Below are 19,736 nucleotides of genomic sequence, written 5' to 3' on the forward strand. Positions count from 1 at the left end.
CATTGCACTCATCTTTATGAGGAATTATTTCTCTTTTCTTCTCTTTGTTAGGTCAGAGGTCAGCTAACATTTTCTGAAAAGGACCAGAGAGTCAATAGCTCAGGCTTTGCAGGCCATATGGTCTCTGTTGCAAATCCTCAGCTCTGCACGAGAAAGCCACAAACAATATGTAAATGAAGAAGACACTGTAAATGATATGTAAATAATTTACGGACACTGAAATTGATATGTAAATGATTTAGACACTGAAATTTGAATTTCATATAATTTCCAAGTGTCACAGAATATTATTTCTTTTAATAATATTTTTTCATTTTCTTTTCTTTTCTTTTTTTGAGACAGAGGTTGGAGTGCAGTGGTGAGATCTCGGCTCACTGCAAACTCTGATTCCTGAGCTCAAGCGATTCTCCTGCCTCAGCCTCCTGAGTAGCTGGGATTACAGGCGCATACCACCATGCCTGGCTGATTTTTGTAGTTTTAGTAGAAACGGGGTTTCACCATGTTGGCCAGGCTGGTCTAGAACTCCTGACCTCAGGTGATCTACCTGCCTCAGCCTCCCAAAGTGCTAGGATTACAGGCATGAGCCACCACACCCAGCCCCTTTTCTTTTTGAGACAGGGTCTCACTCTGTCACTCAGGCTACAGTGCAGTGGTGTGATCATGGCTCACTACAGCCTCAACCTCAATCTCCCGGGCTCAAGAGATCCTCCCACCTCAGTCTCCCAAGTAGCTGGGACTGTAGGCGTGCACTACCACACCCGGCTATTTCTTTTAATATTTTTTGTAGAGATGGGGTCTTGCTGTGTTGCCCAGGCTGGTCTCAAATGATCCTCCTGCCTCAACCTCCCAAAGTACTGCACAGGCATGAGCCGCTGTGCTGGGTCCACCTTTTTTCAATCATTTAGAAATATGAAAGCCAGTCTTATTTCAAGGGCCATACCAAAATAGGCAGCAGGATGGATTTGCCCACTCGTGTGTCAGAACATCAACTCCAGGACACTATTGTCTGCTTGGTTCACTGCTATATCCCCAGCACCTACAATAGTGCCTGGCACCCAGTAGGCTTTCAGTAGATGTTTACTGAGTGAATGAGTGAAGTCTTTTTTTGTGTGTGTGAGATGGAGTCTCACTCTGTTGCCTAGGCTGGAGTACAGTGACACGATCTCAGCTCACTGCAACCTCCGCCTCCCGGGTTCAAGTGATTCTCCTGTCTCAGCCTCCCAAGTAGCTGGGACTACAGCGTGCGCCACCACAACCAGTTAATTTTAGTATTTTTTAGTAGAGATGGGGTTTGCCATGATGGCCAGGCTGGTCTCAAACTCGTGATTTCAGGTGATCCGCCGGCCTCAACCTCCCAAAGTGCTGGAATTACAGGTGTGAGTCACTGCTCCTGGCCAAGTGAGTGAAATATTAACTTGAGTAGCAAGTTACTGAAAGAGTGAAGTGAGTGAACGCATGAGCAGGCACAGTCCCACTCATAGGGCTTCAGTTTGCTCCAGCCTGGACTCCGGCAGGCTCCCCCAGCAAGACTCAGAGAAAGATCAGAGGCTGAGTCCAGAGTAGTAGCTCAACATCTTTATTTTTTCTCTTTAGCCCGAGGGTAATCCTGACAAACAGCTTCAGCCAGGAGGAGGCAGAGAGGACTGGGCTGGGCAAAGGCTCCGCCAGGACCTGCCCTCCTCCTCCTCCGCCACCTTCTCCTCCTCCTCCTCCTCCTCCTCCTCCCATGGGGTTGGGGTTGGGATTAGGGCCATGATCCAAGCTTGGCATCCCTGGGGAGGAGGGAAGTGGGCCAGTCTGCAGCCTCTGCTGTCCCCCGCCTCTGACAACCACGTTCATGGGAACCAGCCACCTCCACATGCTGGGCAGGAGGGACCCTAGGGAGCTGCCCCGACCCCTCCATGTGCATGCGCACAGGGACCTGGGCCAGCAGGGCCTGATCAGTGTCCAGACAGGCGGCTCTGGCCTGTGGCCCAGTTGGCAAACATAAAGCCTAGACTGACGGCCATGAAGAGGACTCCCAGGACTCCAAAGCACAGGGCCTGCGGGCCAGAGAGACAAGATGGGGCTGGTTGGGACTCCTCACCCAATTGCCTTCTGAGAATATTCCTCAAGTCTTCCACCTCCTTCAGAGAGTGCTTCATCCATTCCTGACCCTCCTCTGTGTGCCCTCTCCTTCCTTACAGCCAGCCCCTTTCTGCGAGTCCTCCTTCCACCTTCCCAGGACCCATGAGAGAGTACGTTCCTCCATCCTCCTTCTTGAAGGTGCTTCCAGCTCTCTTCCCAATAGTGCTCCTTCCGTCTGTCTGGAGAATGCTCCCTCTATGCCAGCCCCTGTTTGAGTGCTCCCTGTCTTCCTGGACCCTGCTGGTACTCTGTCTCCTCTGCCCCTTCCTAAGACAATCACCTTCATTCTTCCAGACCATTCTTTCATATGCTCTCCCAGCCCCCTCCTATGCATGTCCCTTTCACTTCCAACCATCCTGGAGTGAGCACTCCCTCCTTGGAGTGCTCCCTCTCTCCCTAGCTCTGCCCTGGAATGCTTACCTGGATCTTGGGCCAGGATAAGAAAGGCTCCACCTCAGAAGGTACAATGCGGAGGTAGAAGATGCTGGGGAGGATGAAGATGAGGCTGGGGGCTGAGGTGGACCCTGGAGGACAAGAAGGAGGGACAGGAGTCAACCTGACTTGGGGACAAGGCCCACATTAGATGGGGTATGGGACTGGGGTGAGGTTTACTGACCGATAACTCCAAAGATATCCTGGATGGTCGGCACACAGATGACAAGGACATTGACCAAAACAAGCAGGATCAGAGCTATGGCCACATGTCGTGGCCAGCTGAAGGCCTTGCCTGGGAAAAGCAGCTGCTGCAGGGCCCGGCGGATCTGTGGCCAGAGTAGGGTGGGATAGAAGTCAGGACCCTAGTGCTGCCCCGCTTCCACGTGATCATCTGTCTTTAGCTCCACCCTCTGTCTGAGATCCCTGATTTCCCGTCCCTCTGACTGTCTATGGCTTCACCCCGCCTAACCCATCATCTGTGTCTCCATGTTCTGAACGGGCTTCCTGCCTCCATCCTCTGACAATCCACTTCTCTTCCTTCTGTCTGAACACCCATCGGCACCTGCACCCACTGTCTGAAATCCTTGCCTCCTCCTCTAGCTGACCATCTTCGCCTCTCCTTCTGTCTGACCATCCACCGGTCCTTCCACCCTGTGTGAGGTCCCTGCCTCTCTCCACCTGACCTCTACCTCCCTCCTCTGTCTAATTAGTTCTGCCTCCCCATCTCGGAGCCTTGACCCTCCTACATCCCATCACTTCAGCCTCCACCCTTTTTCTGTCCATCCCGGTTTCTTAATTGTACCCTCCAACTGACCCTTCCTGCCTCCCTCTTCTTTCTAGCCATCCATCTGTGCCTCCTCCCTCCAACTGACTACCCTGTCCCCTGACCCTCTCTCTCCTGCTATCTATGTCCTTCCCACTTCTGTCTATCGATTTTTGCCATTTCTGTCCATCTGAAAATGCTGCCCTTTTCTGTCTGTCCATCCTTGCCTCCTTCATCCATCCATCCACTCCTGTCTCCAGCCTCGACCCACACATCCATGCCTACACCCTATACCCATCCATCCATGTCCCTCTGAGCCATGTGCCCCACGCACTGGGAACAGCACGACTGGCACAGTGAGGGTCACCGCGAGCAGCACGGCCAGGCGCACACAGAGGATGAGAGGGTCCTTCTGGCTGTACATGTGCAGCATCTCCGCCTCCACGTTGCCTGGACCATGAGACAGGGGGTACGGGATGCAGGATGTGGAGACAGCACCAGGACCAATGCCCCAGAAACCCATACATACATGCACAGTGACAAAATCCACACAAGTGAGGCACACCTTCTGTTTGGAAACTGACAGGTCCATGGTCACAGAAGGAAAGAGCTCAGAGGCTCCCGCCCCAGGCCTTCCCCCTCCCCCCAGCCCTAGCCGCAGCCCCACTCACTGTAGAAGGTGAGGTATCCAAAGGTCGCCGTGAGCCCATACATGCAGAACATGGCCCCAATGGACACGTTGGCCACGGCCTGCATCCTGCGCTTGGAGGGCCTGAGGTGTAGAGGTCGTGGAACTGTCATGCCCAGACCCTGGGACTTGCCCCAGGTCCCTCAAAGCCAGCCTCCACCCTCCAGAGTCCCCTTCCCCCAGACTGACATTCAGCTGGCACACATGGGGACACCCGTCTCTGCCTCCCCTGTGACTAGCCAAAACCCCTCTCTGACCATCCATATCTCCTCCCATGTGACCATCTCCCTCTCCCCTGCATCTGACTGCCACCGCCTCTTCCATCTGACCATCCATGCTGTCCCTCTGTCTGATCATCCACACATCTCCCATCATATCATCCCTGCCTCCGCCTCTGTCTGTCGGTACCTCCCCATCCCCATACCACCAGCCATACATATCGCCCCCTCCATCTGATCATCTGATCTCTGCTTCCCGACTCTGTCCATCCACATTTGTGCTGGATATTAAAATAGGAGAATACTTAAGCCCCGATCAGCAAACCGTCACTACCCTGAATCCCCCAAGACCTCCTGGCTACCCCAAACCCCTCCCATGGCACAAGCTAGCTTCCACCAAGTGACAGTCCCAGGACTGCTGTAGGGAGCGTCAGACATTCCGGTTACTGCCCCACTTGCTGGCCCATCATGCAGGCCCACTTGCCTGCCCACTCACCGGCAGAGCTCCGTATAGATGGGCAGCACCTCAGGGTGGCAGACAAAAGCAAAAGCCATAATGGGCACTGTGTAGGACATCTAGGGGAATGCCCGAGTACATGGGATTAGAGCCCACAGGGGTCCATCCCCTTCTTCCCATCCCCCTCCCACCCTGTAATTGCCCTCCATATCAGACACACAGAAGCCCCCAGTGTCCAATATCCAGCTCCACTCTGAACAGGATGCACCGTGTGACAGAACCAGAGGGCCTGAGTGTGTTGCAATCTCCTACATGCCTGCACACACACCTGTGAGTCAACTGTGAACATCTGGGCCTCACAGCTGCTGTTGAGCCCTTGGTTGTGGAGTCCCACGGGAGCTTCACTCTCCATTGCTGTTTCATTGCGGCCTATAGCACAGCCAAGCTGGAACTTCTTGTAGATGACCTGAGGATGGGGGCATCGGGGAAGCCAGGTCATGGGGGAGGCTATGTCCCAATGTCCCAAACTCTCTCTCCGCTTCTCTGTGACTCACCGAAACAAGGAAAAACAGCATGCAGGTCAGTGAGAGACCACTGGTGTACCCCAGGTAGCCTAAGAGGGGCAAAATACAGAGTCTCAGAAATCAGCCAGGCGTGGTGGCTCACACCTGTAATCCCAGCACTTTGGGAGGCCTAGGCGGGTGGATCACCTGAGGTCAGGAGTTCGAGACCAGCCTGGCCAACATGGCAAAGCCCCATCTCTACTAAAAATACAAAAATTAGCCGGGTATGGTGGCACGCACCTGTAGTCCCAGCTACTCGGGAGGCTGAGGCAGGAGAATCGCTTGAACCCGGGAGGCAGAGGTTGCAGTGAGCCGAGACCACGCCATTGCACCACTCCAGCCTGGGTGACAGAGCGAGACTCAGTCTCAAAAAAAAAAAAAAAATCAATGGAACCCCGTACAGTGAACTCCAAACACCTAGTCTGGCCTTCAAGGTCTGCCCACCTCAGTTGCCTTTGCATAAGCTTCTACTTCCACCCAGAAAAACCTCCCCTCCATAGCAAACTCCTACTAATGTGTTCAAGCCCACATCAAATAAGCTCTCCTGGTGTTCTGCAGCCCTTGAAAATGAATAGGGGTTTTCTCAGTCTGGCTTCTTCTGTCTAACCCCACTACCCAATGGCCAACCCAGGGAACCTCTTACCCAAGTGTTTCATGAGGGCCAGGGGCAGGATGATTAACACACTGACGATGATGATGAGGAGGTTTCCCTTCAAAAACCAGTCCCTAGAGAGACAGGAAGACACAGTGCCTAGCCGCCAGTCAAAGGAAACTGTCAGGCCGACACTCACAGAAGACAGCTGAACAGGCAGCTTTCTGCCCTAAGTCAGGAGAGTTAAGCTGACAGCCTCAGCTATGAGAAGTCATTCAGGTGGTTACAGTGACAAACGGCACAATAGGGTTGACAAAAATAGTCAGGCTGATTATGAGATTGTCAGATACTGTTGGTGGGACACAGCTAACACATACATAGCTGGACAAAACTTGCCATCAGACGTCGCAAGTGGATGCACAACCAGATGGTCAAACACCCCAAATCAGTCAGACTCAATGTAAAAATCAGTCCAGGCCAGGTGCAGTGGCTCACGCCTGTAATCCCAGCACTTTGAGAGGCTGAGGCAGGCAGATCACCTGAGGTCAGGAGTTCGAGACCAGCCTGGCCAACATGGTGAAACCCTGTCTCTACTAAAAATACAAAAAAAGTTAGCCGGGTGTGGTGAGGAGCACCTGTAGTCCCAGCTACTCAGGAGGTTGAGGCAGGAGAATGGCGTGAACCCGGGAGGCGGAGCTTGCAGTGAGCTGAGATCGCGACACTGCACTCCAGCCTGATAACAGAGTGAGACTCCATCTCAAAATAAATAAATAAATAGCCAGGTATGGTGGCGCACGCCTGTAATCCCAGCTACTCAAGAGGCTGAAGCAGGAGAATCACTTGAACCCAGAAGGCAGAAGTTGCAGTGAGCCAAGATCGCGACATTGCACTCCAGCCTGGGTGACTCAAGACCCTGAAGAAAAAAAGAAAGAAAAGAAAAGAAAAGAAAAGAAAAGAAAGAGAGGAAGGAAGGAAGGAAGGAAGGAAGGAAGGAAGGAAGGAAGGAAGGAAGGAAGGAAGGAAGGAAGGAAGGAAGAAGGGAGGGAGGGAGGGAGGGAAGGAAGGAAGGAGAGAAAGAAAGAAAGAAGGAAAAAAAAGAAAGAAAGGAAAGGAAAGGAAGGAAGGAAGGAAGGAGAGAGAGAAAGAAAGAAAAGAAAAAAATAAAGAAAGGAAAGGAAAGGAAGGAAGGAAGGAAGGAAGGAAGGAAGGAAGAGGGAGGGAGGGAGGGAGGGAAAGAAGAAAGGAAAGAAAGAAAGAGAAAATCAGTCCAACACAAGGTGCCAGACACAAAGAGAGTGAGTCACGATCGTGGTATGTCTGACAGGTAGAGCAACAGTCTGATGATCCAGTAGACAAGCCACGATGTAGAGTCCATCAAAAAGTCAGAAACACACATGCATGCTTGTTTGAACAGCTCAAGGTTTGTTGGATGCCTAAAAGTATGCCTGTAGACTGACTTGGCCACACAGTCAAAGAAAGACTGAAATAGAAACGAAATCATCCGGCTGGCCACACTGTTGGAACCAAGCTCTGAGAAAAGGTGGGATCTGTACAGATATTGGAGGAAGGTGACCAGGCAAGACAGTCAGTTAAGACAGAATCAGCTGAACAACTGCTCATGCATTCAAAACAACTTGATTGAATGCCTGTGTTCTAGACATTCACACGGTCTCTATCTCATACGCAGTTACACAGAAATAAACCAATGGGAGCTAACTATAATAATGAGACATCTCTGGTCACACTGTCAGCTATCTAGTATTCTCAGAATCAAACCAAAAATCTAAAATGATACACACAGACAGTAAAAATCAAGCACTCGGTTAAAATTGTCAGACTGGCCATGTGTGGTGGCTCACGCCAGTAATCCCAGCACTTTGGGAGGCCAAGGCGAGCGGATCACCTGAGGTCAGGAGTTCAAGACCAGCCTGGCCAACATAGTGAAACCCCATCTCTACTAAAAATACAAAAATTAGCCGGGCATGGGGGATGAGGCAGAAGGATCGCTTGAACCTGGGAGATGGAGGCTGCAGTGAGCCGCGACGGTGTCACTGCACTCCAGCCTGGGCAACAGAGTAAGACTTTGTCTCAAAAAAATAAAATTAAAAAAATATTAGCCGAGCATGGTGGTGCATGCCTGTAATCCCACCTACTCAGGAGACTGAGGAAGGAGAATTGCTTGAACCTGGGAGGCAGAGGTTACAGTGAGCCGAGATCATGCCACTGCACTCCAGCCTGGGCGACAGAGTGAGACTCCATCCAAAAAAAAAATGTCATACAGACCAGAGTCAGACTGACAAAACCAGAGACATCTACACGCCATGCAAAGCCCATGGGACCAGAGGCAGAGTTAGCCACTGGACACACAGAGCTGTTCATGAAACACACAGAGGCAGCTCCACATGTGCAGCTGGAGCACAAGCAACTGCAACACACTGTACATACACACTAACCCTGCTGAAGTCCCACCGTGCACATGCCCCCCACACATACTGAGCCAGCACAGCGGATCCAGACTCACACACAGTCAGCCAGATGCATAATCAGAACAGTCCAGCATATATGGTTGCAACCATAATACAGAGGACACATAGTCACAGTCAGGGATCACACACACACACACCCCAGAGAGAATTTACCAGAACACCAAATCAAACACAGAGATGGAGTTGGCTCGACACATACAGTCAGAGTGAGTCACACATAGTTGGTACCACAGCGTACTACATGCACACAGACACACTGCTGGAGTCAGTGATCATACACTTACAGCTAGACAGATTCAGCCAGATGAACCTAGAATCAAGCTCAATCAGCTGGACAGGGGAAGTCAGAGTGATCGAGGGTCAGACACATATGGTTGGAATCACAGTATACGGGACACAGCTGTAGTCAATCATAAAGCCAGCCCGAGAGAATCAGCCAGGCCGGCAGACAGAGTCAAACCCACAGGCAGAGTCTGAGTCCATTGGCTATGTACATTCACACACACATGGTCAGCAGCAGAGTAAATCGGACGTAAAGAGTCAGCCTCCAGCCAGAAGTAGCCAGAATAAGTCACAAAATCAGCACACGGTCGACTGGACTCCTGTGATCAAAGCAACAGTCACGCAGAGGAATCAGGCTGACCCAAGTGACCTGCCCAGCAGTCTCAAACTAGAACACCTGGAAGTCAGCTGCACAAACAGCGCTGAAGATACCGACCGGGCCTCGCAGGCAGAGTCAAGGAGCTGCTGGCCAGCCAAGGGGTGTTGCTCACTCACCCCTCGGGGTCCATGTACAGGAAGGTGCCGATAACCAGGGGGAGCTCAGATTTGATGATGAACAGGTAACTGGACATGGCTGGTGCGGGTGGGGGAGGTGTAAGCAGAAAGATTCTCTTCATGCCCCCACCCTGTCTTCCCCAGCCCAGCCTGGGGAAGCCCACCTCACTCCGCCCTCTCCCCCCAAGCTGACCCCCACCTCCCAGAGTCCTCACCCCCAACATTGTGCAGACAGATGACTGCGGCCACCACTACCTTCCCCGCAGGCCCGAATGCCCTCTGTCCCAGCTGCTCATAGGCTCGGATGCCTAGCGGGGGAAGGCAGGAACAGGATTGAAGGTCCAAGAGGCCAGGCCAGAGGTGCAGGCCAGAGGGCCCGGGAGCTGGGAAGTTGGAGCTTGGGGGAATCGGCTTTGACTGATGGAGGCTGAAGGTGGGGGTTAAGCAGTTGGGGTTGAGTTTGGGGGCAGAGTCTGGGAGGTGGGATCTGAGGCCAGGGAAAAGGATGAGGGCTGGAGGTGAGAGTAGGGGTCTTGGAGCCAGACTATAGACTGAGACCATGGTGGGAGCTGGGGAACTGGGGACTGAGGGGTGGGGGTTAGAGGTAGAGTGTAGTGGTCTGGAGGTGGATTCTGGGGTGCTGGGTCCGGCATCTGGGGTCTGCATTCAGGGAGTTGGGTCTGAGGTTTGGGGTTCAAGGTCTACGTTGAGCTCTGGATGTGGGTCCAGAGTCTGGGGTCCAAAGGGGTGGAGTGGGGACTGGGATCCAGGCTCTGGGTCTCACCTACAATACCAGCACAGGTCAGCAGAAGGTGGATGGAGTAGGACGACAGAAGCGCAATGCACAGCAGCAGGGCCCTGCGGCAGGTGGCACAGCTCAGAGCTGGTCCCCGGCTTCCCACCTGCCCTGCAACACCCCTGGCCCCGAAGGCCACCTATGGACTCACAGGAAGAAGATGACTCCCGTGTGGGCCATGGCATAGGCCAGCCCCAGGATGCCGCTGCCCATGATGGCATTGCTGAGGTTGAACACTGACATTCCAAATGACGTCTTCCCCTCGAACTGCATGCAAGGAGCAAAGCCCGGGCACACATTGGGAGGGGGCACCGGGCAAGGAGACTAATGCCAGGGCCAGGGAAAGACTGGAGAAGAAGCAAGCGGGGTGGAGAGAAGCCAAGGAGAGACCATCGGAGGAGGGAAGAGGCTAGCAGGGAAAGAAGAGTTGAAGACAGAAGAAGCTGCGAAGGGGAGAACTAGGAAGGGGGAAACTAGAAGGACAAATTTTGGAGGGAGCAGCTGGAAGTGGAGAGGACCAGGAGAGGGTGAAGCAGCCACCAGAGGTAAAATAGCTGGGGAGGGGAGACGCTGCAGGTGGGGATCGGCTGAGGATGGGGAGTGCTGGAGGAGGAAGAACAGCTGGAGGAGAAAGGCAGGTCGGGAGGGGAGCAGATAGGGAGGGCAGTCACTGGGCCGAAGAGTGGGTGGGGAGAAGCAAGGCCAGGGAGAGAGCTGGAAAGGGCATATCTGGGGAAGAGGAGTATCTGGAGAGGGGAGCGACCGAGGAGTGCATAGCTGTGGTGGGGAGATAGCTGGGCAGGGGAACAGCAGGGAGGAGGAGGAGTGGGGAAGAGGGAGCAGTGCGGGAGGAGATTAGCTGGGGAATGTGCCACCGGGACAGATCCTGTGGGGCCACTCACATCCATGAACTGGACCGGCTTGCTCCCAGGAGCAGGACCACGACTGGGCAGGAAGCCCTCACGTTCCTGCCTGTAGCTGGATAGGGTAGGGAAATAGGAGCCAATAAGAGGTAACCCTGACCCCTAATCCCCGAGCCCACCTCCTTGGACCCCTGACTCACTCCACAGCATCCAAAGGGAGGGCTCCATTCATCTTTGCATCCTGCAGTTCCATCCTGTGGGCAGAGAAATGGGGTGGGGGGATCAGAGACGGAACGAGGGTGCTTCAAAGTGAGGGGAGCTGAAGAAGGGGGAGGGGAGTCCTATAGAGACCTACAGAAAGACGGAGAAAGAGATGAGACAGGGGAGCAGGAACAGACAGGGACAGAAATGGAGGCAGGCTGACAGAGAAAGAGATGAGAAAGAGAGAAGAAAAAGAATCAGAGGAGAGAAGCCAATAGTTAGTTAGTTAGTTACTCAGAGAGACACAGAGAGAGAGCCAGTGAGAGAGAAATAGTTGGGGAGAGAGAGAGAGAAAGCAACAGAGACAGCCGGACCCCAGCGCAGATGAGCCGACCACGTGGAGAAGGGATAGCCTCTCCTCCCAGACCCCAGACTCACGCTGTCTCTCTTGCCGTCTGTGTCTTTCATTCCCCGGTCCCCCGCGCCCCCCCCTTCCCTCCACCCTCACTGCGTGGCCAGGCGGCTCACTCCTTGCAAGGACACGTGTCGGCCTGGCTGCCCCACCCCTCCTAATGCCCTCACCCCCCTCCTTCCTGCTTGGGCCCCCAAGCCCGAGCCCAGAGCTGATGCAACCTGTTGAGTGAGCTGAGGGTGGGGGACAGACTCGGAGACCCCTGCCCCAGACGCTGCACACTGCTCTCTGCCATGACTCTGAATATCTTCACTAGAAGCCAAAGACAAGTCCCCAAACCGAGCCCCTTCCGAGGGACAGAAATGACACAGGGACTCCCATTTAACCCTGATTCTAGGGCCTAGAGGTATTTTCCAGAACCCCTAGCAAGTCTTAAACACTCGTCTCCTGACAGAAGTCAATTCGGAGACACTTCCAGACTTGAGAAACTTCCTGGGTGTGGGGTGTGGGGTGTGGGGTGTCTCAGGAACCTGGCCCGAGCCCTCATTTCCCCTCCGGAGAAAGAGCAGTCTCTGAGACCATCAAAGACCCCCTCCTGTAGCCTAATGAATTTCCTGGGGTGGGGGTGTCTCTGCAATCCCCACCCGAGCCTGGAGTCCCTGTCTTGTGGGTAGAGCGTCTCTGAAGAAACCCCAGCCCCCTCCCGCGCTTACTCCTTGGGAAGGAGGTATCTCAGAAACCCCCATTCAAGGTCCCCATTAGAGCTCAAACTGGCTCAGGAAATCCTTTTCCCAAGTCCTGAATCCTGTTCCTGGGACACGGAGGGGTCTCAAGGAGTCCCATCCCCCGCCACCAGCGCCCTCCGGAGCCTCCCACCCACACCTGAATTCACTTCCTGGGATCAAGGTACCAAAAGGACCCCCCCACAGTCACGCCATTCCATTCCCCACTACTGCTAAAATGTCTCCAAGGAACCCCGAGCCCCCTCCCAGGACCCCTACTCATATCTCAGGCCCCCAGGAACACCGTCCCCGCAGCCCACGCTTCCTCCTCACCTACCTGCTCGTCTCAGCTCCTGAAGTGGCCGCAACTCAGACTCTTGCTCTGGCGCGGTATTTTTTTTTTTTTTCTGAGAAGAAATACTAATTTTAATTTCGTTTCCCTCCTTCTGGCCCCGGGCGGGGGAAGAGGTGGAGAAGGGGCGCCCCCTATCTGGACCCACTTGGAGGGAGACAGAGGTTTGTTTGTGTGTTGGTGGGGGGAAAATGGCCTGAAAGATTGAGGGTGTAGACCCACAGCTAGAGAGAGTGACAGGCAGACAGAGGGGATGGACTCACAGAGCAGACGGACAGCAAGATGGGATGGATGGCAGAAAAAGGTGCAGAGAGGAGACAGAGAGTAGGAGAAACGAAGTTACAAAGAAAGCAGCCATGAGAAACAGCACAGGAACAGACAGACCACAGAAGGAACAGAAAGACAGATGGGTGGGAGGAGGGGATGCTAGGGGATCTTGGTAGACAGGCAGAGACAGAGAGAAAGGGACGCACAGGCAGACTCAGAAACAGACAGGTGGGTAGGGATAGGCTCGTGGAAACACCTGCAGAAAGGCAACAGGCAGTCGGGCTCAGTCATAGACAGGAGACACAGACTGGCAGAGAGGTGGGAGACAGAGCCAGACAGCTCCCCAAACAGAGGGTAGGACCAGACACATCAGCTCAGAGAGATGAAGGGACAGAGGGAGTGGTTGAGGCAGAGAAGAAAAGAGGCAGAGAAAGGCAGATTCAGGCAGAGAGGCCTGGGGACAGCAGCAGAACAGGTGCAGGGATAGTAGCCAGGCTATTCCAGGCAGACCTCAGGCAGACAGCCTAGTCACGAGAGGACCCTAGATCTTGGAGGCCCCCAGAGGGAGGCAGGGAGGGCATTTGTGGCTGGGTGGGGAATGTGGACTGTGAACTCACACTGTCTGCAAACTGGGAGGGCACTGTAGTCCTGGACCCCACCCCAAGCGTGGGGTGGGGCTTGTCCAAGCCCTGAGAAGTCCCACTATCTGTCTGTCCGTCTGTCTTCTATGGGAGTCCGTCTGTTCATTCCCCTCCAGGCATATGACAGGCATGCCTGTCCCAGGCAAGGCACATGTCTGCTACAGGATGTCAGGCAGGGTGGACTTGGGGTCTGGGCCCACCTCGACTGGGCTGCTTGAAGCCCAGGTGGACAAGAGGCCTCTGTCTGGGCCCCTTGCCCACCTGCCCACCCCCGACAGGGAACACAGAATTCCCGGAAAGGCCAGGAGCTGGCTGGGGCTTCAAAGCTGGCCTAGATGCCCTCACCCCACCCGCAGTTGGAGGAGGACAAGGGATGGGGCGTTTACTTCCCCACAGCAGGAGAGAGACTCCTACGCACTCAGGGATCGCAGCTACACAACAGGCCCCATCGCAGCCCCATCAAGGGGCTCAGATACAGGGGCCAACTCGCCATCACTCACAGAGGTGCACAAAGACTCACAGCCACACAAGAGAATAAAGACTGACAGACATGAACACATACAGATTCACAACTTCACATTAAGAGCACAGGCTCATGGGACAGTCACACACGTGGCCACACGGAGTGACGATAGTCTTACAACTATCAATACCCACAGGCTCAGAGCCGCTCACAGAGAGCACAGACTAACACAAATTGGCTTATGCCAATTTCCAGACATTCTAGACTCCTGAACATCATTGCCGCTGGACCCACAGCCATGCCAAAGACAATCAACAGGTAAATCACACACACAGATTCACAGCTGCACACAGAGCACACAGACGATTACACACAGCTGATGACATCGTTCATGGGTCCTGGGTCTTTCCCACACACACGATCCAGTTTCAGATGGCCCTGGATCTGAACCTGAATCCAGGTTCAGATGATCCTGGAGACAAACTTCCAGGTTCAAGCTCTAAAATCATATCTCTGTGTATGTGAACTTGAATGTGCACTTATGACCACAGGTAACCACATACAGCTCCAGTCACAGACAGAAGCACTCATAGGCTGACATGAATTTTGTACAAACAGAAAAGCCGTAGTCTCCTTCTCTCTCTCTCTCTCTCTCTCTCTCTCTCTCTCTCTCTCTCTCTCTCACACACACACACACACACACACACAACAGCATTTCAGCAAATGGCTGCACACAGCCGTGTACACACACAGCTAGTCACAAATCAAGTCAGAAAAGAAATATACAGGGAAAGCATATACCAGCACACCAACACAAAGCACAGGAATGCAGAGTTCGCTTACTATCGTTGCAAAGAAAAAATCCAGAAACTACATGGAAAGCTACAAAAGGAAGAAACGGGAGAACCAGATAGTACTCATACCATGGCACCAGAAGAAACACCCCGAGGGCACACATACCTGCAGCCACTCATTAAGGAGAGACACAAATACAGCAGCAGACACACCAAGAAAGACACGTGCGCATAGATACACACATAGGAGGGACAAGTACTCTGATGACACACTCGTCACCCATGACTATTACAAAGGAGACAAACACCCAAGCAACACACGCACACAACAACATATAGATGAACTGCGTGGACAGACAGTACCAATGCACACGGTTGCCAAAAAAAAAAAAAAAAAAAAGCATGAGTTGGGCCAGGCGCAGTGGCTCACGACTGTAATCCCAGCACTTTGGGAGGCCAAGGCAGGTGAATCACGAGGTCAGGAGTTCGAGATCAGCCTGGCCAACGTGGCAAAACCCCGTCTCTACTAAAAATACAAAAAGAAATTAGCTGGGCGTGGTGGCAGGCGCCTGTAATCCCAGCTACTCAGGAGGCTGAGGCAAGAGAATTGCTCGAACCCGGAAGGCGGAGGTTGCAGTAAGCTGCGATCACGCCACTGCACTCCGGCCCAGGTGACAGAGTGAGACTCCATCTCAAAAAAAAAAAAAAAAAGCACAAGTTGGGCAGGCGACTGTAGACAGAACGCAGCACCAGACAAGTTACATAGGAAGACACAGGCACAGCTCACATATGTGTGGCTGTGGCTGAGAACAGGCAGGTGAGATACACTTAGCATATTCACACACACACGTGCACACACACATACACACACTTCTGCCCAGCCTCCTCCAGCCTCCGTCTCCTTTCCTATCTACTCTGATTTCTCTGTCCCCTCATACCCCTCCCCCACCCAGAGCCATTACACATCTGTGCTACCGGCTGGCCAGGGAAAGAGACACCTGTCACCAGAGGCTTTGACCCAGGTGGCTAAAGGTGGGGGGCGGGGATGCAGGTATCCATATTTCAAGTCTGAAGTGTCCCATCCAAATAACTAGCATAACTTATTTGGATTAAAAAAATAAAAGACAACCCCCCTCCCCTCTGCATCCATTTGCCACCTCCCTGCCACAGCCTCCTGCTCTGATTGCTCCCCTTCCCTCCCAGGGCCTGCCCCCACTAGCCTTCCAACATGGACCAACACAGGGCTACCAGGCACACAGGAGGTGCTCAACAAAGGCCACTTATCTAATGTCGTATTATTATCATTACTTTTATTTCTGCCAAAGGAACTCTTCTAGGGGAGAGATGAACCTCCATCCAGCTCTAAGAACCCCACAGCTCCCGTAAGTTTCAGTGCACTGCAGATAGCAGGTGCTCAACATAAGCCAGTATGGCAGTGGGAAAACAAAGGGAAAGTGTGATCTGGCTGCGTAGAGGAACCTGCTTTAGAAGGAACAGATGTCTTTAAGCAGGACCGAGGCCTTGAGGCTGTGCCAGGGATAAGAAAACTTTATTAGTTCATCAAAGTAGGGCTCCTTCTCAGGGTCATTTAAGGTTTTTGTTGGTTCAGTAAAGCAGACCCTTGTGTGACACATGGGAGTCCCGTGAAATCTGTTAAAAGTCACTTTGGGTTATCGTCAGTTCTAAGGAGACCTTTGATTAAAACAGCCCACTGCCCGGTAGCATCCAGGGGAGGGAGGGACACAGTGAAGCAGTTAACAGCAAAAGCTTTCTCAGCTGTGCCACTTATTAGCTGTGTGGCTAAACAAGCAAATTCCTAAACCTCACTGAGTCTCAGCTTCCTCAAGGGCCTAATAACGCCTAACTCATTGGGCTATTGAGACAATTAATTAATACAGGCAAAGCACTTAAGACAATACTTTACACATAGTAATTGCTCAATACATATTTGTGGGAGGAATTAATGATTTCTTCTCTGTGAAAGCAAAGTCCCACTTGCTCGGCTGCATATGGGATTCCGATCTGTCCTTTCATGCAGGCTCCCCACGGAGTAACTCTTTCCAGTCACTTCCTTTCCTCAAAGCAGCCCCATGGGCAGCAAAGTCCTAGTCCCCTACCCCTGGGCCACCCCCCTCGTTCCCTTACACTGCTAAAATGCCCCCTCCGGGAAAGAGCTGGCCTGGCAGCTCCCCCTTCCTTGACCCCTCCAGGAGGCCAAGGGAAGGACACCTTTACACTCAGTGGGGTGCCGGGTGGGAGCTGCAGGCCGACACCCTACTTCGGGAAGAGCCTGGAGAGTTCAGAGCCTGGCTCCTGTCCCCCAAACCCCCGGCCCTGCTGGAGGAAGCAAGTTTCTTTGCTAAAAGTTAAACATCCTCTTCGTGAGCGCAAGAAAACAGGACGTGGGAAGCGTCCCACAGGGTGAACATGGGCCCCCAATGCCTGGCACCCCCTCCTCTCTTGTGGAGCGGAGGCCTGGTGGCTCGAACCCTTCCTTTCTCACACTCGCTCACCTCTGCAGGGGAGTCATGTTCCCACCGTCCCACAATGCCATTGAGTTCTGCTGACAAAGCTCTGGCTTCTTCCCTGGTTCTCAGAGTCTCTATGCCTCCATCCAGGGTTCCACAGAAATGCAGGACACACCACTGGGGAAAAAATGAAGGAATGAAGCAACAAAAGGATGAATTCAAACAACATTTATTGAACATCAACTGTGCGCCACCCCGTTCCAGGCACTGGGAGGCAGCAGTGAACATGACAGAACAGGAATCCCTGCCTGGTGAAGTTCGTGTGCTAAGGAATCAATCATTCCGTTCTTTTTTTTTTTTTTTTTTTTTTTTCCTTGAGACGGTCTCTCACTCTGTTGCCCAGGCTGGAGCGCAGTGGCACAATCAGCTCACTGTAACCTCAAATTCCTGTGCTCAAGCGATCCTCCTGCCTCAGCCTCTCGAGTAACTAGGACTATGGATGAACACCACCATGCCCAGCTAATTTTTAAATTATTTCTTGTAGAGATGAGGTCTCACTATGTTGCCCAGGCTGGTCATGAACGCCTGGCCTCAAGCAATCCTCCCACGTTGGCCTCCCAAAGTGCTAGGAGTACAGGCGTGAGTCACAGCATCCAGACATTTTTTTTTTTTTTTTTTTTTTTTTTGAGACAGGGTCTCACTCTGTCGCCCAAGCTGGAGTGGGGTTCAAGCGATCCTCCCACCTTGGCCTCCTGTGTAGCTGGGACTAGAGGTACACGTCACCACGCCCAGCTAATTTTTGTATTTTTAGTAGCGTGGTTGCACTATGTTGGCCAGGCTGGTCTCCAACTCCTGACCTCAAGTGATCCACCCGCCTCGCCCTCCCAAAGTTCTGGGATTACAGGCGTGAGCCACTGCGTCCAGCCCTTTTATTTTTTAAAGAGACATGGGTTCTCGCCATGTTGCCCAGACTAGATTCAAACCCCCGGGGCTCCAGGGATCCTCCCACCTCAGCCTCTGGAGTAGCTGGGACTAAAGGCACATGCCACCGTCCCTGGCTAATACTCATATGCATATTGTCAGGATTAAAATGAATGAACAAAGGGAAGGACATGCTGGAGCCAACTTGTACAGGTTGGGAGGAACTGTTCAATTTTCAGGAATTTTGCAAACTGGTTGTTAAACAGCTGGTTTAGCCGGGCGCAGTGGCTCACGCCTGTAATCCCAGCACTTTGGGAGGCTGAGGCAGGTGGATCACCTGAGGTCGGGAGTTCAAAACCAGCCTGACCAACATGGAGAAACCCCATCTGTACTAAAAATACAAAATTAGCCTGGGTGGTGGCGCATGCCTGTAATCCCAGCTACTAGGGAGGCTGAGGCAGGAGAATCGCTTAAACCCGGGAGGCGGAGGTTGCGGTGAGCCGAGATCACGCCACTGCAGTCCAGCCTGGGCAAAAAGAGCGAAACGCTGTCTCAAAATAAAATAAAATAAAATAAAATAAACAGCTGGTTTAACAACTGGTTTTGTTTGTTTGTTGAGACAGGGTCTCACTCTGTCACCCACACTGGAGTGCAGTGGCACGATCAAGGCTCACTGCAACCTTGACCTCCCAGGCGCATGCAATCCTCCCACCTCAGCCTCCCGAGTAACTGGAACTACTCGCGCGCACCACCACCCCCGGCTATTTTTATTTTTTGTAGAGACGAGGATCTCACCATATTGCCCAGGCTGGTCTTGAACTCCTGGACTCAAGCGACCTTTCCACCTCAGCCTCCTAAAGCTAAACAGCTATGGTTAAAAATGAAATTATATAAACGCACTCAAAACTGGTAACTTCCTAATTTTACCACGTTCCACTATTCTGTATGCTCTTGAGGTCATTTACCCCCATTTTATCTGTATGGTAAAAATAATACATGATAGTGCGCTACTGCACCTCTTTTGAACTCCCTGTTCAGTGACCACAGGTCGGTACCTTGAAATCTAACAAGAAGATTGTAGCTAAGCCATGGAAATTGGTAAATGCTAGAAACCAGCCTCCCTTCCCCCCGCCCCTCCCGCCACCACCCCCGCCCCAGCCAGTGGTTAACCATTTACCAGCACACCACTGAGGGCATTTAGAACCTAGCACATGGTAAACACTATGATAAACGTTCTCATTATTTTTCCGTTTGTCCACTGGGTCAGGATGTATAGTCTTTTTTTGTGTCTGGGTTGGAATTTAAAATGTTTGAAGATCACAGAATTACAAAAGGCCAGAGAGTGGCTAAGCTACACCTATTTAACTCTCCCAATAATGCTGTTAAGTCTGTACTATTGATTAACCCCACTTTCCAGACAGGGAAACTGAAGTTCTGAGGCGGCAAAACTCAGGCAGCGCCATCCATTAGCTGTAGTGCGATCTGAAATCGCAGCCGAGCAGCCTCCGCGCGCTCGCTCACTTCAAGAACGCATTTCTCCTGTCACGTTTATGCCCCCAGCGGTAATTTCGCTGCCCTGCACGCGAAAAATGAATGGGCGGCATCGTGCGCGTGGCATCTTGGGAAATGTAGTTTACAGGCTCAATGACAAGCACGGTCCAAGAAGGGAGGGGCGGGGGAGCAATTCGATCTTGGCCTCGGAATAAAAAGAACAAAGAATCACCGGCAGT

General features: G+C 52.6%; 1 protein-coding gene across 3 annotated transcripts; it reads right to left on the reverse strand.

Annotated features, from left to right (window-relative positions):
• Positions 1-1,562: 1,562 nt before the first annotated feature.
• On the reverse strand, positions 1,563-12,953 carry SLC38A5 (solute carrier family 38 member 5). Of its 3 annotated transcripts, none has more exons than XM_010361115.2 (16): positions 12,438-12,953; positions 10,966-11,019; positions 10,805-10,880; positions 10,054-10,169; positions 9,891-9,964; positions 9,322-9,414; positions 9,107-9,185; positions 5,895-5,977; positions 5,243-5,301; positions 5,017-5,154; positions 4,728-4,807; positions 3,997-4,097; positions 3,660-3,775; positions 2,744-2,888; positions 2,548-2,651; positions 1,563-2,042 (listed from the first exon to the last, which is right to left on the reverse strand). In XM_010361115.2, exons 2-16 carry the CDS (start codon positions 11,016-11,018, stop codon positions 1,941-1,943), a joined length of 1,419 nt encoding a protein of 472 aa, XP_010359417.1. In that variant the 5' UTR covers position 11,019; positions 12,438-12,953; the 3' UTR covers positions 1,563-1,940. The 3 variants fall into 3 exon arrangements, with proteins under 3 accessions (XP_010359417.1, XP_010359418.1, XP_010359419.1); XM_010361116.1 differs by lacking the exon at positions 12,438-12,953 and adding an exon at positions 11,405-11,519; XM_010361117.2 differs by lacking the exon at positions 12,438-12,953 and adding an exon at positions 11,341-11,389.
• Positions 12,954-19,736: the final 6,783 nt, after the last annotated feature.

This window comes from Rhinopithecus roxellana, chromosome 7 (genome assembly GCF_007565055.1).
Source record: "Rhinopithecus roxellana isolate Shanxi Qingling chromosome 7, ASM756505v1, whole genome shotgun sequence".
NCBI lineage: Eukaryota > Metazoa > Chordata > Mammalia > Primates > Cercopithecidae > Rhinopithecus > Rhinopithecus roxellana.

Bases quoted from the DNA above. Each gene is read 5' to 3' on its own strand.
- SLC38A5 (XM_010361115.2), bottom strand. From the start codon at position 11,018: ATGGAACTGCAGGATGCAAAGATGAATGGAGCCCTCCCTTTGGATGCT. The intron at 9,186-9,321 runs GTGAGGACTCTG...CACCCGCACCAG, and splicing joins CTGTCTGCACAATGTTGGGG to CCATGTCCAGTTACCTGTTC. The intron at 5,978-9,106 runs GTGAGTGAGCAA...CTGTCTCTCTAG, and splicing joins CTGTACATGGACCCCGAGGG to GGACTGGTTTTTGAAGGGAA.